Source organism: Triticum dicoccoides, chromosome 7A (assembly GCF_002162155.2).
Source record: "Triticum dicoccoides isolate Atlit2015 ecotype Zavitan chromosome 7A, WEW_v2.0, whole genome shotgun sequence".
Lineage (NCBI taxonomy): Eukaryota > Viridiplantae > Streptophyta > Magnoliopsida > Poales > Poaceae > Triticum > Triticum dicoccoides.
In genome coordinates, this window is record NC_041392.1 from 520,674,872 (window position 1) to 520,689,013 (window position 14,142).

At 49.2% G+C, this 14,142-nt stretch overlaps 1 protein-coding gene across 1 annotated transcript; it reads right to left on the reverse strand.

Annotated features, from left to right (window-relative positions):
- Nucleotides 1-11,990: 11,990 nt before the first annotated feature.
- On the reverse strand, nt 11,991-13,641 carry LOC119332255 (protein trichome birefringence-like 38). The gene is made up of 4 exons (XM_037605441.1): nt 13,283-13,641; nt 12,845-13,195; nt 12,581-12,739; nt 11,991-12,490 (listed from the first exon to the last, which is right to left on the reverse strand). The coding sequence occupies exons 1-4, from the start codon at nt 13,564-13,566 to the stop codon at nt 12,172-12,174; spliced, it is 1,113 nt and encodes a 370-aa protein (XP_037461338.1). The 5' UTR covers nt 13,567-13,641; the 3' UTR covers nt 11,991-12,171.
- Between the last annotated feature and the right edge of the window lie 501 nt (nt 13,642-14,142).

Here is a 14,142-nt window from a genome sequence, read left to right on the forward strand (position 1 = left end):
AAATATTTGGACTACAGACCTGAATTTGTTCCAAATTTCATTCAAATGGAATTTGAATTATTTGGACTATGGACCTGGATATTTTCGAAGAAATTGGGTGTAGGTACTAAGGTCTTGCTGTGGAAATTTTGGTGAGGTCAGAAGGGTTAGAGAAAATGGAGTTCCTAGACTTTTAGCTTTAGACAAAAAACAAAAGTATTTAGCTATAAATAAAAAACAGTAGCTATGGCATTTAGCTATAAACAAAAAACAGAATTGTTTTTCTTTTCAAAAACTTGGTCAAACTAATTTTTGCTATGTAAACAAAAAATAAGACTGTTTTTATATGATATATGTCATTGATGTTCATTTGCATATTCCATTATTGTTGATTATATCTTTTCATTGAAGTGGCCATGTTATATGCAAATTCCTCAATAGTGTTTGCTCATGTTATATCTTTTCACTGAAGTTGTTCGACTGTGCCCAAGTGGCTTTGTTGTTTCCAGGGAATGATGCTGAGTGGCCTATGTTTTGCGGGAATGTTGATTCATTTCTGTTCCGGCAAATTTCAGGTTCTCAATTTGTCCACTTTTTAGCAAAGGTCATGCCAAAAAAATTCGTGAATTTAGGCATGACTTGTGCTACAAACTAGGACATATCGAGTGCCCAGGATTTGCCGCACCTGGAAGGAGTCAACATTCCTGCAAAACAATAGGCCTTTTTTATGTCATTATTCATTTTATTAGGTCTAGAATTAATTGACTAGATTTAATCATAGGAAACATGGCTAGCAACGATGAAGGACAGGGTTCTGGTGATTGCGACGACATCTACCGCGCGATAGACGAATTTTTTAGCCTTGCCGATGATCAACCGATGTTGTTGCTGGGCCCACCGGTGGCATCGGGGACTGAGACCGACACGCAGACCGGTGCTGAGACTGAGACCAGCGCTGAGACTCAGACCGGCATCGAGACCGGCGCTGCCTCGAGGAGCGGAGCCGGTGTAGAACCGAAAGCATAGAGGCAACAGCTTCCTAAGAAACTCAGGATTACTAGACTGGTGGTCACGGAGGTGGACGACGGCAATTTTGAGCCAAAGGCACCCGAGGAAGTGTGTCGATGCTACGGCAATCAAATAGGTTGCATCGTACGGACAACCGCCACCATCAACGATGAGAAACTACAGAAGATAGAAAATATGAGGAGCTCCCTCCTAAAGAAGTTTCACTAGATATTCTTGTTCCCGGGCTGGAATGAGAAGGATTATGAAGATCCAGATGAGGACCCGACAATGAAGAAGATAAACAAACACGCCATGACCAAGTTTAGCGACGCATTGGCCGCCTGGAAAAATCGAGTGAAAGCAAAGATCGTCGACAAGAAGGAACCCTACTCCGAGATTGTAAAGGATAATCCGACAATCACAGAAGAGCAGTTTCAAATATTCAAGGAGGCTTGCGGGGCCGAAGCTGCCAAAAAAAGTCTAACTACATGAAGGGGCTTCAAGAGAGGAACATTGGGAGCCACCACCTCGGAAGCCGTGGTTACGGCGGAAAGAGGTCCAAATGGGCCAAGGAGGATGCGGAAGCCGCGAGTCTGGGCATCCCAGACCCTTTGGTGGATTTCACCGCCCTGCAGGAGCGTGACGTCCTCAGGGTCCGACACCGTTGGGACCCAGTGAAGAAGGTTTACGAGACAAAACCGGTCATTACGGAGTTCGTGAGACTGCTGGTAATTTTAGTTTCTGATCAATTCGACCGCACATGTTAGTCATATTTGTAAACGATCCTTGTGCCTTTTGCAGAGAGAGCAACACCGGATTGCGGCCGAAAGCGACTCGCCCTCTGAGGCATTAGCGGGGCCCAAGTGGGACACTCCATTCAACCGGGCGTTGAACATATTGAAACGACAACCGGTGTTTACTCGACTGTCGTATGGACGCGTGCATGGTGTCGGAGATGGCGCCACGTGGAAGAAGTACTACCGTGAGACCACGGAGGAGAGAAAGGAAAGACGGGGGTTAACTAAAAAAAACATCGACAAGAAGGTTGAGATTGCGGTTGAGAAGAAATCATCTCAGACAGTCGCAACAGCAGTAGCTGCCGCAAAACAGGTGGTTACAGATTTGTCTACTTCCTTGGTGACGGGCGTTTTCACTTGGACAAGGCAAAATCCAGAAAAAAATGCAGAGGACTTTCCCCTTGCTGACTTCTTGGGGAGCAGCTCGACTAGCGTTGCACCAGCACCTGCTCCCGCACCTGCTCCTACACCGGCTCCCACACCGGACGTGCTCGGTGGTGCTTCGTCTTTGGCTGAGCTCGGCGCCCTCACGGTATCTGTCACACCGCCCCCCTTCAATATAAATGTATAATCTCCCGTTTTCGTTGCCTTTCGGATGTCTCACGATGCAGACTTTTCTTTGCAGGCCGACGAAACCCCGTGCACCATATTGTACACCATTGGTGACCAGAAGGTGGACGTGGGGAAGGCGACGATAATGGAGCCGAAGGAACCATTGTTCCACAGCCGGCCGATCCCCCCGAACGTCTTCAAGGTTTCCGTGGCCAGTGTCAAACCGGGCCACGAGAATTTGCCTCCTCCAATACTAGTGGGGGATGACAATGAGATACCGCGGCGGCTTGGTGATTGTTGCAATGGGTGGGTCCTGTTGTGGCCAAAGAGTCTGCTTCGTCTGGAGGCGGCCGGGAGCACACCCACGAGCATGCAGCCTCAGCAAGGTATGAACATCAACACCCCACCTACCCAATTAGTGTCGGGTGTCGGGTTGGGTGATAGCGGACGGGGTAAGGAGGAGGCTCCATTAGTCGCTGATGACGTCGGCATGGATGAGGATGAGGACGACGATGGAGCTGAACAGTATGTCTATACTGGCGCCTCCTCGGGGTTTGAGCGTCATGAGTCGGTGCCTGAATTGCCGTCTCAACGTATTATGGACGACCTTATGGTAGTAAAGAAGTCTAGGAAGAGAGCGAGAAAAGGCAAAAAAGCTGATTCTATGGTCCAGCCGCCTCAGCAGCCTCAGCTTCAGGATCGTATAGATATCCCCGATGCGGATAATGGCATATCCCCGTTCAACCAATCCTACCTGCAACAGCGCTACGGGTCAGATTCGGCGATCTAAGGGGACTTCATGACGATGTGCTGCGGGTAGAGAAATGCCTCATCGCCTCGAAAGATCCAGGATACCCACTCTACGTGGTTAACGTTCCGCGACAAATGTCGCACATCGACAGCTTCCCCGCGGATAAGTTCTTCCTCCGATTCGATTACATATTCGACATGTTTCACGTGAAGAAGCTGGATTTTACGTTTGTCCGCCTTTATGCCTTGCACATGAACTACATCATCGGGGTTGAGCAGATATCTCATATCTGTGTCGCTGACCCGTACTACATGCACGAGGGCTTCTTGGGAGTCTGCGCAAAGCACCGTGAATACACGAGGGATTACATCGTCAGTTTCATGCTCACCAATAAGGACAAGGAGGCGATTCTCGTGCCTTATCATCCCATGTAAGTCATCCACACTACTATCCTTCCTTCGATTTCAATCATTCATTTGCACGGTGGAGGCTAATTAATTTGAGGTGTACTTATTTTGCGCAGCGGCGGGCGCGCCGTCCTCATCATCCTCTACCCCCGATTCTCCCACGCTCTTTACTTGGACTCGTCGAAGAACATTCACAAAAAGGATTACACCCACATCAAGGATGTTCTCGACAGTGCTATGTTTTACTACCAAGCAAGGGGTGGAGAGGTCAGGGACAAGAAGAGAAGGGGCAGCGGGGTCGCCTTCGCCCATAAGACCGACTTCTGCTGCATCTAGCAACCGAACGATTCTCTTAATGATGGATTCTATCTCCTACACCACATGCTGGAGTACAAATGGGATCACCAGAACCTTCGCATGTCACCTAGATCCGGCGATGCCCATATTCTGCAATGGGCAAAGGACATAGGAGATATCGAGGATCATCGACTTCGAGCTGAGTTCTATAACATCCAACGCGAACTTGCCCAAATCATCATGAAGGAGGTCGTCGAAAAAACAGGGATGTTCTACGGAGAAGGACAAAGGTCGCGGGAAGACGTCCGAACATGGATAGCCTCTCAGCGTCTCGACATGAAGCCTTTCACTAAGCTCGAGGAGTATCTCCCTGACTTGGATGGATGGAACGACATGTTGGAGTGATTGTCGATATATGACAATGTGTCCGTTTAGTCCATACTTTCTGTATGACAAAACTTTGAGTTATGCACGGTGAAACTTTATATGTGATGTAATTAAACCGTCCTCCTCCTCGACTAGCGAAAATCACTCTAGTTAGGGCATTTTGGGGTACGATGAACTTTGTTATTTATGCTTATGATATGTTGTTTCTATTTTGCCAAGTCTGTCTCTTTCTGTTGCTCAACTATATATGTTGCATATCATCGACTCATGTGACGATGCAGGTGCATAGATCATAGATGGCGAAGAAGTGCTACGCCAGGAGTATATATACGACAAGTGGCCGGAGTGTCAGGCCCAGGGTGTACCGATTTCCGGTTTCCGAGCGACAGGCAGTAGTTAGTTTAGGTTCACGCTAATGCGAGAGAGGGATACGAACTCATGTACTCAAAGTGATAGCTCTTCTCGCGTATATCATTGTTTAGATGGATGACGATGTATTTGCAAGTAATCGAGACTTGCATCGCTATTTTCAAGATGATGACGAGAGACCACTTTGTGTTAGATGATGATTATGATGATGACATGATTTGATGAGACTAATTGTATGTATATGCTATGATTACATTTGTATGTGTATGATATGCTAAAGATTATTGTATAAAGCCTATGCAAATACAAAACAAATACAAAAAAATATGCAGGAAAAAACTAATAAAACTAGTAGTAGCGAGGGGAAAAAATTTAACAGTAGCGCCGCCTTACCAGTAGCGCTTCCCAGTAAACAGCGTTGCAGATAATATCAGCAGCGCCCTTTTCTAAAGAGCGCTACAGCTATTCATGATTATCCACGGATTCTCTAGGGGTGAAGTTGCTTCGGTCATGCGGATAAAAACCTTCTTCAATGATTCTCCAAAGGTTAGTATTAGCAAGGTTCAAATGACGCTTAGAGCGATAAACCCAAGAATCAAAGTCCTCATTTTTCACAATCTTAGGGGGACGACCGGCATGATTCAAATGAGTGGAAGGAATCGGTCCACCATAAGTAAGCGGAGGTTCCACATGGGAAAAGATGTCGTTGCCTATTTTACCACTAGAAGAAGGAGCCTTTTCACTAGTAGCTTCCCCCTTGTCGGAGTGAGCATCCGTCACCTTGTTAGTGGGATCACCCACTTTCAACGGTGTGGTAGATAGTTTAAGCCCTTCTAAGAATTTAGTTAACATGCTTTCAACCTCGGTCGTCATGGAGGTTTTCAACGTGTCCAAAGCCACATTGAATTCCTCATGAGAGACCGCGGTTCCCCCATCGACTGTAGACGAGACCGGATTCACACCGGAGTGCTCCTCCACATCGTCTACGTTGTCAACCATACTCTTCGCACGGCAAAATCTTTAATAAAGAGATGAGGCTCTGATACCAATTGAAAGGATCGATATAGTTGACTAGAGGGGGGTGAATAGGCAACTAACAATGTTTAACTTTTCTTTACCAATTTAAACTTTGCATCAAAGTAGGTTATCTAGATATGCAACTAGGTGAGCAACCTATATGATGCAACAAGAACAAGTACACAAGCGAGCAAGGGATATAACACAAATAACCTTGCACAAGTAAAGGCATGAGATAACCAAGAATGGAGCCGGTGAAGACGAGGATGTGTTACCGAAGTTCCTTCCTTTTGAGGGGAAGTACGTCTTTGTTAGAGCGGTGTGGAGGCACAATGCTCCCCAAGAAGCCACTAGGGCCACCATATTCTCCTCACGCCCTCACACAATGCGAGATGTCGTGATTCCACTATTGGTGCCCTAGGAGGCGGAGACTGGACCTTTACAAACAAGGTTGGGGCAATCTCCACAACTTAATTGGAGGCTCCCAATGACACCATGAAGCTTCACCACAATGGAATATGGCTTCGCGGTGACCTCAACCATCTAGGGTGCTCAAACACCCAAGAGTAACAAGATCGCAAGGGATTAATGGGGGGAATCAAATTTATCTTGGTGGAAGTGTAGATCGGGGACTTCTTAAGCAACCCCTAGAAAATCAACAAGTTTGATTGGCTAGGGAGAGAGATCAGGCGAAAATGGAGCTTGGAGCAACCCCTAGAAAATCAACAAGTTTGATTGACATGTTTTTGAAGGAGTTCAAAATAGATCAGTCAAAGAAGGGGTTCTTACCTGAGTTGTAAGGTGTGAAGTTGAGTAAGACTCAAAGCTTGACCACGACAGAAGAAAGAGGAAGGACGAAGGTCGTCCCCTATGCTCTTGTCATAGGCTCTATACAGTATGCCATGCTGAGTACCGCACCTAATGTGTGCCTTGCCACATGTCTGGCAAGATTGTACAAAGGTGATCTAGGAATGGATCACCAGATAGCAGTCAAAATTATCCTTAGAAGTATAAGGAAATGTTTCTCGGTTATGGAGGTGATAAAGAGTTCGACGTAAAGAGTTACGTTGATGCAAGCTTAACACCTATCCGGATAGCTCTGAGTAGAGATACCGGATACGTATAATGGAGCAACAATTTGGAATAGCTCCAAGTGGAACGTGGTAGCAGCATCTACGATATGACATAAAGTTTTGCGAAATACATAGGGATCTGAATATGGCAAGACCCGTTGACTACAACCTCTCTCACAAGCATAGCATGATCAAACCCAGAACTCTTTGAGTGTTTATCACATAGTGATGTGAACAAGATCATTGAGTCTAGTAGACTCTTGGATGTTGGTCACATGGCGATGTGACCTGTGAGTGTTAATCACATGGCGATGTGAACTAGATTATTGACTCTAGTGCAAGTGGGAGACTGTTGGAAATATGCCCTAGAGGCAATAATAAATTGGTTATTATTATATTTCCTTGTTCATGATAATCATTTATTATCCATGCTAGAATTGTATTGATAGGAAACTCAGATACATGTGTTGATACATAGACAACACCATGTCCCTAGTAAGCCTCTAGTTGACTAGCTCGTTGATCAATAACATGGTTACGGTTTCCTGACCATGGACATTGGATGTCGTTGATAACGGGATCACATCATTAGGAGAATGATGTGATGGACAAGACCCAATCCTAAGCCTAGCACAAGATCGTGTAGTTCGTTTGCTAAAGCTTTTCTAATGTCAAGTATCATTTCCTTAGACCATGAGATTGTGCAACTCCCGGATACCGTAGGCGTGCTTTGGGTGTGCCAAACGTCACAACGTAACTGGGTGGCTATAAAGGTACACTACAGGTATCTCCAAAAGTGTCTGTTGGGTTGGCACGAATCGAGACTGGGCCCACTCGGTAGGACATCAAAATAATGTGCACAATGTGACCAAGGAGTTGATCACGGGATGATGTGTTAAGGAACGAGTAAAGAAACTTGCCGGTAACGAGATTGAACAAGGTATCAGATACCAACGATCGAATCTCGGGCAAGTACAATACCGCTAGACAAAGGGAATTGTATACGGGATTGATTGAATCCTCGACATCGTGGTTCATCCGATGAGATCATCGTGGAACATGTGGGAGCTAACATGGGTATCCAGATCCCGCTGTTGGTTATTGGCCGGAGAGTTGTCTCGGTCATGTCTGCATGGTTCCCGAACCCGTAGGGTCTACACACTTAAGGTTCGGTGATGCTAGAGTTGTTATGGGAAATAGTATGTGGTTACCGAAGGTTGTTCGGAGTCCCGGATGAGATCCCGGACATGACGAGGAGCTTCGGAATGGTCCGAAGGTGAAGATCGGTATATTGGACGAAGGGTATTGGAGTCCGGAATTGTTCCGGGGGTACCAGGTGATGACCAGCGTGTCCGAAAGGGGTTTCGGAGGCCCCGACAAGCGTTGGGGGGGCCTTATGGGCCAAGGGGAGAGGGCACATTAGCCCACTAAGGGGCTAAGCGCCCCTCCCACCCCATCTCACGTAACCAGGAGAGGTGGGGGCGCCACCCCTAGGGCAGCCGCCCCTCCCGGTTTGGGGGCAAGTTTCCTAGGGGGTTGGAGCGCCCAAACCCATCTATGGTTTCCCCTGTGGCCGCCGCCCCTCCCCTAGGGAACCCTAGGGCGCCTCCCCCTCCTCCCTTCCTCCTATAAATAGTGAGGGAGAGAGAGGGCAGCCGCACCCTTCCCCTGGCGCAGCCCTCTTCCTCCTCCAACACCTCATCCTCCTCCGTAGTGCTTGGCGAAGCCCTGCCGGAGAACCACGAGCTCCATCACCACCACGCCATCGTGCTATCAGAGTTTTCCCTCAACTTCTCCTCTCACCTTGCTGGATCAAGAAGGAGGAGACGTCTCCCAACCGTACGTGTGTTGAACGCGGAGGTGTCGTCCGTTCGGCGCTAGGATCATCAGTGATTTGGATCACGACGAGTACGACTCCATCAACCCCGTTCACTTGAACGCTTCCGCTTAGCGATCTACAAGGGTATGTAGATGCACTCTCCTTCCCCTCGTTGCTAGATTACTCCATAGATTGATCTTGGTGATGCGTAGAAAATTTTAAATTTCTGCTACGATCCCCAACAGAAGGTTATACAAACATAGAGTCACAGGCCAGGTGCTATGGTTGCTGCTCTGCTCCCCAAAAGGATTAATGTCATCTGCGCTTAGACCAAACCATATGTTCCTTGCGTCATCTGCAAACTCCTTCCCGTACTTTTTTCGATTTTTCTCCATTGCGACCCATCAGCGGGTACTCTCAACTTTCCGTCTTTCGTACGATCTTCTCTATGCCATCGCATCGCCTTGGCATGCTCTTTGTTTTGAAACAAACGTTTCAACCGTGGTATTATAGGAGCATACCACATCACCTTGGCAGGAATCTTCTTCCTGGGGCGCTCGCCCTCGACATCGCCAGGGTCATCGCGTCTGATCTTATAGCACAATGAACCACATACTGGGCAAGCGTTCAAGGATGCAATCATTAGGGCATGCATGTATCTTCTGCACCTCTAACCCTAGAGGGCAGACAGCCTTCTTTGCTTCGTACGTACTCTCGGGCAATTCGTTGTCCTTTGGAAGCATATTCTTTATCATTACCAGCAACTTTCTAAATCCCTTGTCAGATACACCATTCTCTGCCTTCCATTGTAGCAATTCCAGTGTGGTGCCCAGCTTTTTCTTGTCACCTACGCAATTCAGGTACAACAATTTTTTGTGATCCTCTAACATGCGCTGCAACTTCTTCTTCTCCAAATCACTTGCGCAGTTTCTCTTTGCATCGGCAATGGCCCGACCTAGATCATCAACGGGCTCATCCGATGCCTCTTCTTCAGCTTCTTCCCGCATTTCCGGCTCAGCTTCTTCCCGCATTACCGGCTCAGCTTCTTCCCTCATTGTTGTATCATCGTATTCAGGGAACCCATGGCCAGGATAGCTGTCGTCGTCCTCTTCTTCTTCATTGTCTTCCATCATAACCCCTTTTTCTCCATGTTTGGTCCAAACATTATAGTGGGGCATGAAACCAGACTCAAACAGGTGGACGTGAATGGTTCTTGATGTAGAGTAATTGTGACCATTCTTACAGCCAGCACATGGACAAGGCATAAAACCATCCGCCCGCTTGTTTGCCTCAGCCGCAAGCAGAAAAGTACGCACACCATTAATGAACTCGGGACAGCATCGGTCATCGTATATCCATTGCCAGCTCATCTTCAAACACAGCACCGAAAACACCAAATTAATACAATACATAAAGTTCATACATAAAGATCATACAACACTTAAATGCAACAAACAAATAACTCTCTAACTAAAGAATTTAAATGCAACAACAAATGCGATCAAGATCGCAACTAAGGTAACAATTGATCCAACAACATAATGATACCAAGCCTCACTATGAATGGCATATTTTCTAATCTTTATAATCTTCAAGCGCATTTTCTCCATCTTAATATTGTGATCATCGACGACATCGGCAACATGCAACTTCAATTCTATCTTCTCCCCCTCAATTCTTTTCAATTTTTCCTTCAAATCCTCGTTTTCTCTTTCAACTAAATTTAACCTCTCGACAATAGGGTCGGTTGGAATTTCCGGTTCAACTACCTCCTACATACAAATATCTATGTCAACTTGATGGGCATAATTTATCATAAACACGAAATGCAATGAATAGTTTTAAAAGAGAATATACCACATCCGAATCATAACCCGGACGAGGGCCGACGGGGACGGATATCAAAACCATGGCACTATGTATAACAAACAACGTATGGGTAAGATAATTATACGAGTAACTATATATCCAAATCACACAAACATCAATTTTTTATATAAAACTTCATGAACAAGAGGATCACCACAAGGTGGTGCCGGCGATGGGACGTTGCGAGCGATTGACGGTGGTTGCGACGGAGATTTAGAAGGTACTAAGTAAACCACACCTACATATGCAAACTAAGTATTATTTTTTACCTCAAATTGCATATAAATCAAATACTAGACATATATATTATTCCTCCCAAATTACTAAACTCAAAAATCAATCACTATATAAAGCATTGCACGAGCTAATCTAGCAATGAGAGATGAAAGGACAAAGTTGCTAACCTTTGTGATCATTTGAATGGATGGGGGCCTTCAAATCTTGACAAATTTTGGGCAAAATGTGTGATCAGCTTGAGAGGAAGAGGGAAAAGAACAGAGAGGAGAGGGGAAAGGGGAAGAACAGAGCGAGCTCGGGTGGACGAAGGGTCTATGTAGGACGACCTTTAGTATCGGTTCGTGACACGGCCCGGGACTAAAGGTGTTGGAGGGGCCCCGGACTGACAACATCCTGCCACCACTCACTTTAGTACCTGTTCGTGGCACGAACCGGTGCTAAAGGTTCGCCACGAATCGGTACTAATGAGAGCGGCCAGCTAGCCGTTGGAACCGGCACTAATGCACATATTAGTGCCGGCTCAAATTCAAACCGGCACTAATGTGCTTCACATTTGACCCTTTTTTTACTAGTGGAAGCAGCACCCTGTAATCGAGATCAACATCATTAATAGCAATCAAGAAGGAGTAGACTTTTACCTCCACGTGAGAGGCCGAATCTGGGTAAACACGTGTATCTCGTTTCCAATCAACCCCATCCAAGCCTTCACCTACCAACAATGACCTCACAACGTAGTTCTCCTATGAAGACATCTGCTGTGACAAAACCACGACACCCACCGGCAAGCCAAGGCTTGCCGCGCCGCCGCCTCGCGCCCGCAACGTCGCTGCCGTTCCGTGCCCGCGCCTGCGCGTGCAACGCGCTATCCCGCGTCCACGCCTACAACGCCACCGTACCGTGCCCGCACCTGCAGCGCCGCCGCCCCCGCCTACCGAAAGCTCTCCTTGCGGCACCGCCACCCCACACCATCACTGCTGCCTCCCTTCCCCTGAGGGGCGTCGCCGCCCCGTCGTCGCCATGGAACTTGGGCTCGTCCAGCCCACCCCCAACCGCCGGCTACAACACCGTTGCAGGAAGAAGAAAAGATGAGTGAAAATAGATGAGGGGCTGACTGGTGGGCCCATCTTCCACCTTAGCATACTGTCCATGTAGGCATACCAAATCAGCTTGACATGTGGGCCGGTTCCGAATTAGTGTCATTTCTTACTCACTTGCCGTAGAGTTGGCGGTTTTTTGTGGTTTTCGACAAAAATGGTGGTAAAGGAATACTCTAGCCACAAATGTGATGGTTTTGAGCAATTTACTCCGATGTCGAGCATCTGATGTCCTGGTCGAGTCTCAAGAGTCGTGAACCCACAACACTCAACCCCCACTGCAGAGTACCATGGATCATCAACGATGTTAAGTACTTCTGTGCGTGGAAACACATGGCACATGCCCGAGAGTTTGTGTGGCTTCGACAAGACTCTGACGCAGGGCTCTATTTGATGAATACTAAAAATCAATGACAGTTTGCGCACAATATTTGGAGGCCTTAATTAGCCTTACACACTGCCCCTCTGTCAATCGACGATCTAGGGAGGTATCGCACACGCCAGACGCGACTGCTTCATGCGTGCTGCAGCAGCATCGCGTTGAGGATGTGGTTCCACGCGTCCGGCAGCCCGGCGATGCACCAGTGCGTGCAGTCCATGCCGTCCCGGCCAGGCCCGCCGTAAACCGACGGGTGCGCGTCGATCCTGAGCTGCGAGAGCGAGGTGATGTCCAGCAGGGACACCGGCGTCGACATGGACGCGATCAGGCCCCGCACGACCACCTGCTCCGGGGACACCCTCTCGTCCCCGTCCGTGGCCACCTGCCGCGGCCGTGTCTGCTGGAAACAGCCCCCCGACGCCGGCGCCGCCCCGTCGCTCTCCTGCTCCTTGGACCTACCAGTTGCACATGTAGAGCAGAGCGGCATCAAGAAATGAGTATGCCCGGCCAATGTCAAATCAACTGGGCGTGATGAGCGAGCTCACGTGTAGTGGCTTGGGGAGACGCCTTGGTAGATGACCCTGGTGAGCGACGCGTCGACGTTGTCGTCGACCCACCTTGCCCATGTGGCGAGGCCCTTGGAGAAGGCGGCCAGCCGGTCCATGTCGTTGTACGTTCTGTTCCCCTCCTGCATGTAGTCCCACCTGCGCATGAAACGGTCGAGAAAAGAGTTTGTATCCGTATATTTCGCGGTATGTGTACGTGTATAGGTATACAATACAACGTTGGGCAGAGTGGTGGGTACGTACACTTGGCTGGCGCCCTTGTAGGTCCACCAGTGCCACGTGTTGAAGACGAGCAGGTGGGCGCCGAGCCAGGAGCCCGCGCCCTGCATGGAGTCGAGCTTGAGGACGCGGCCGACGTCCTCCTGCACCACGTCCACCAGGAACCTGCTGAAGTAGAGCACCATCGACAGGTCGTAGTCCTCGAAGCGGACGGAGGAGACGGGGTCGCCGGTGCTGAAGGAGACGCGGGCGGGATCCGGCGCGGCGGCGTGGAGCATGCAGGCGAGGGAGACCCATTGGTTCATGCTCAGCGAGTCCCCCACGAACATCACCGTCTTCCCGCGCCACGTCTCCAGGAATTCCAGCCCGTCGAACCTGCCCCGATCAAAAGACCCTGTTAGTACATTGTGCGCCGAGTGTTCATCGGGTGGCTGTCTATAACGACGGTAGTAGTAGTAGTACCTTGGGAGGCGGCAGGCGGCGGGGCTCCACCGGAACTTGAGGTAGGCGGCGTCCGGGCGGCCGTTGCGGCGGCAGTCGAAGACGTCGGGCACGAAGGGGCAGCTGGCCGCGTCGTACAGAGGGTAGGACGCGTCGGCGACCCACCTCCCCTGGAACAGGTCGCACGACGACCCATCAGCCACGCTCGGCGCAGCCGCTGCCGCGAGCACTAGGATGGCCGCCAGCGCGCAGCCATGGCGGAACCTGGCACGCAGCGAAGGCAGCGCCAGGTCCTCCTGGCCCATGGTTTACGCGACGAGACGGCGGGCACGGCACGACGCCATATATAGGCCAGAACGCGTGGTTCTGAAGCAGATCTGGCCGCGGCCACGCACGCACGGGTGCCGATGGCGTGCGCGCAGGCAGTAGTACTTCATGCTAGGAGTGCGACTCAAGTTAGGAACCGCTCTGCACGGTGTGTGTGACTGTGTTCCGAACAGGCGCGTCAAGTTTCGTCGTCCTGCACATGTGCGCGGGAGAGGGAAGGCGACTGGGGTTTGACCTCGGCCCCGCTTATCCGGGCGGGGCACGTGAGAGGGGGCGCGAGAAAATTAGGTATGTGCAGCGTGCGGATCTCAAAGTACTTCGGTGCGTGCGTGGGAGTCGTAGATGGATTAGTAAAGGGCAGGATCGAGGACGGAAGGTCCCGTGTACGATCTCTAACAAATTCTGTTGTACTATATGCGAAGTTTTTTTTTTAGCATCAGTATAGACATAAACGCTCATATACACGCGCATACACCCATCCCTATAAACGCACACACGCACACCCTACCCCTATGAGCACCGCCTCGTCATCGACGAGAACGTCTCCTTCCACT

Bases quoted from the DNA above. Each gene is read 5' to 3' on its own strand.
- LOC119332255 (XM_037605441.1), bottom strand. From the start codon at position 13,566: ATGGGCCAGGAGGACCTGGCGCTGCCTTCGCTGCGTGCCAGGTTCCGC. The intron at 13,196-13,282 runs GTACTACTACTA...TGATCGGGGCAG, and splicing joins GCCGCCTGCCGCCTCCCAAG to GTTCGACGGGCTGGAATTCC. The intron at 12,740-12,844 runs GTACGTACCCAC...TTTCATGCGCAG, and splicing joins TACAAGGGCGCCAGCCAAGT to GTGGGACTACATGCAGGAGG.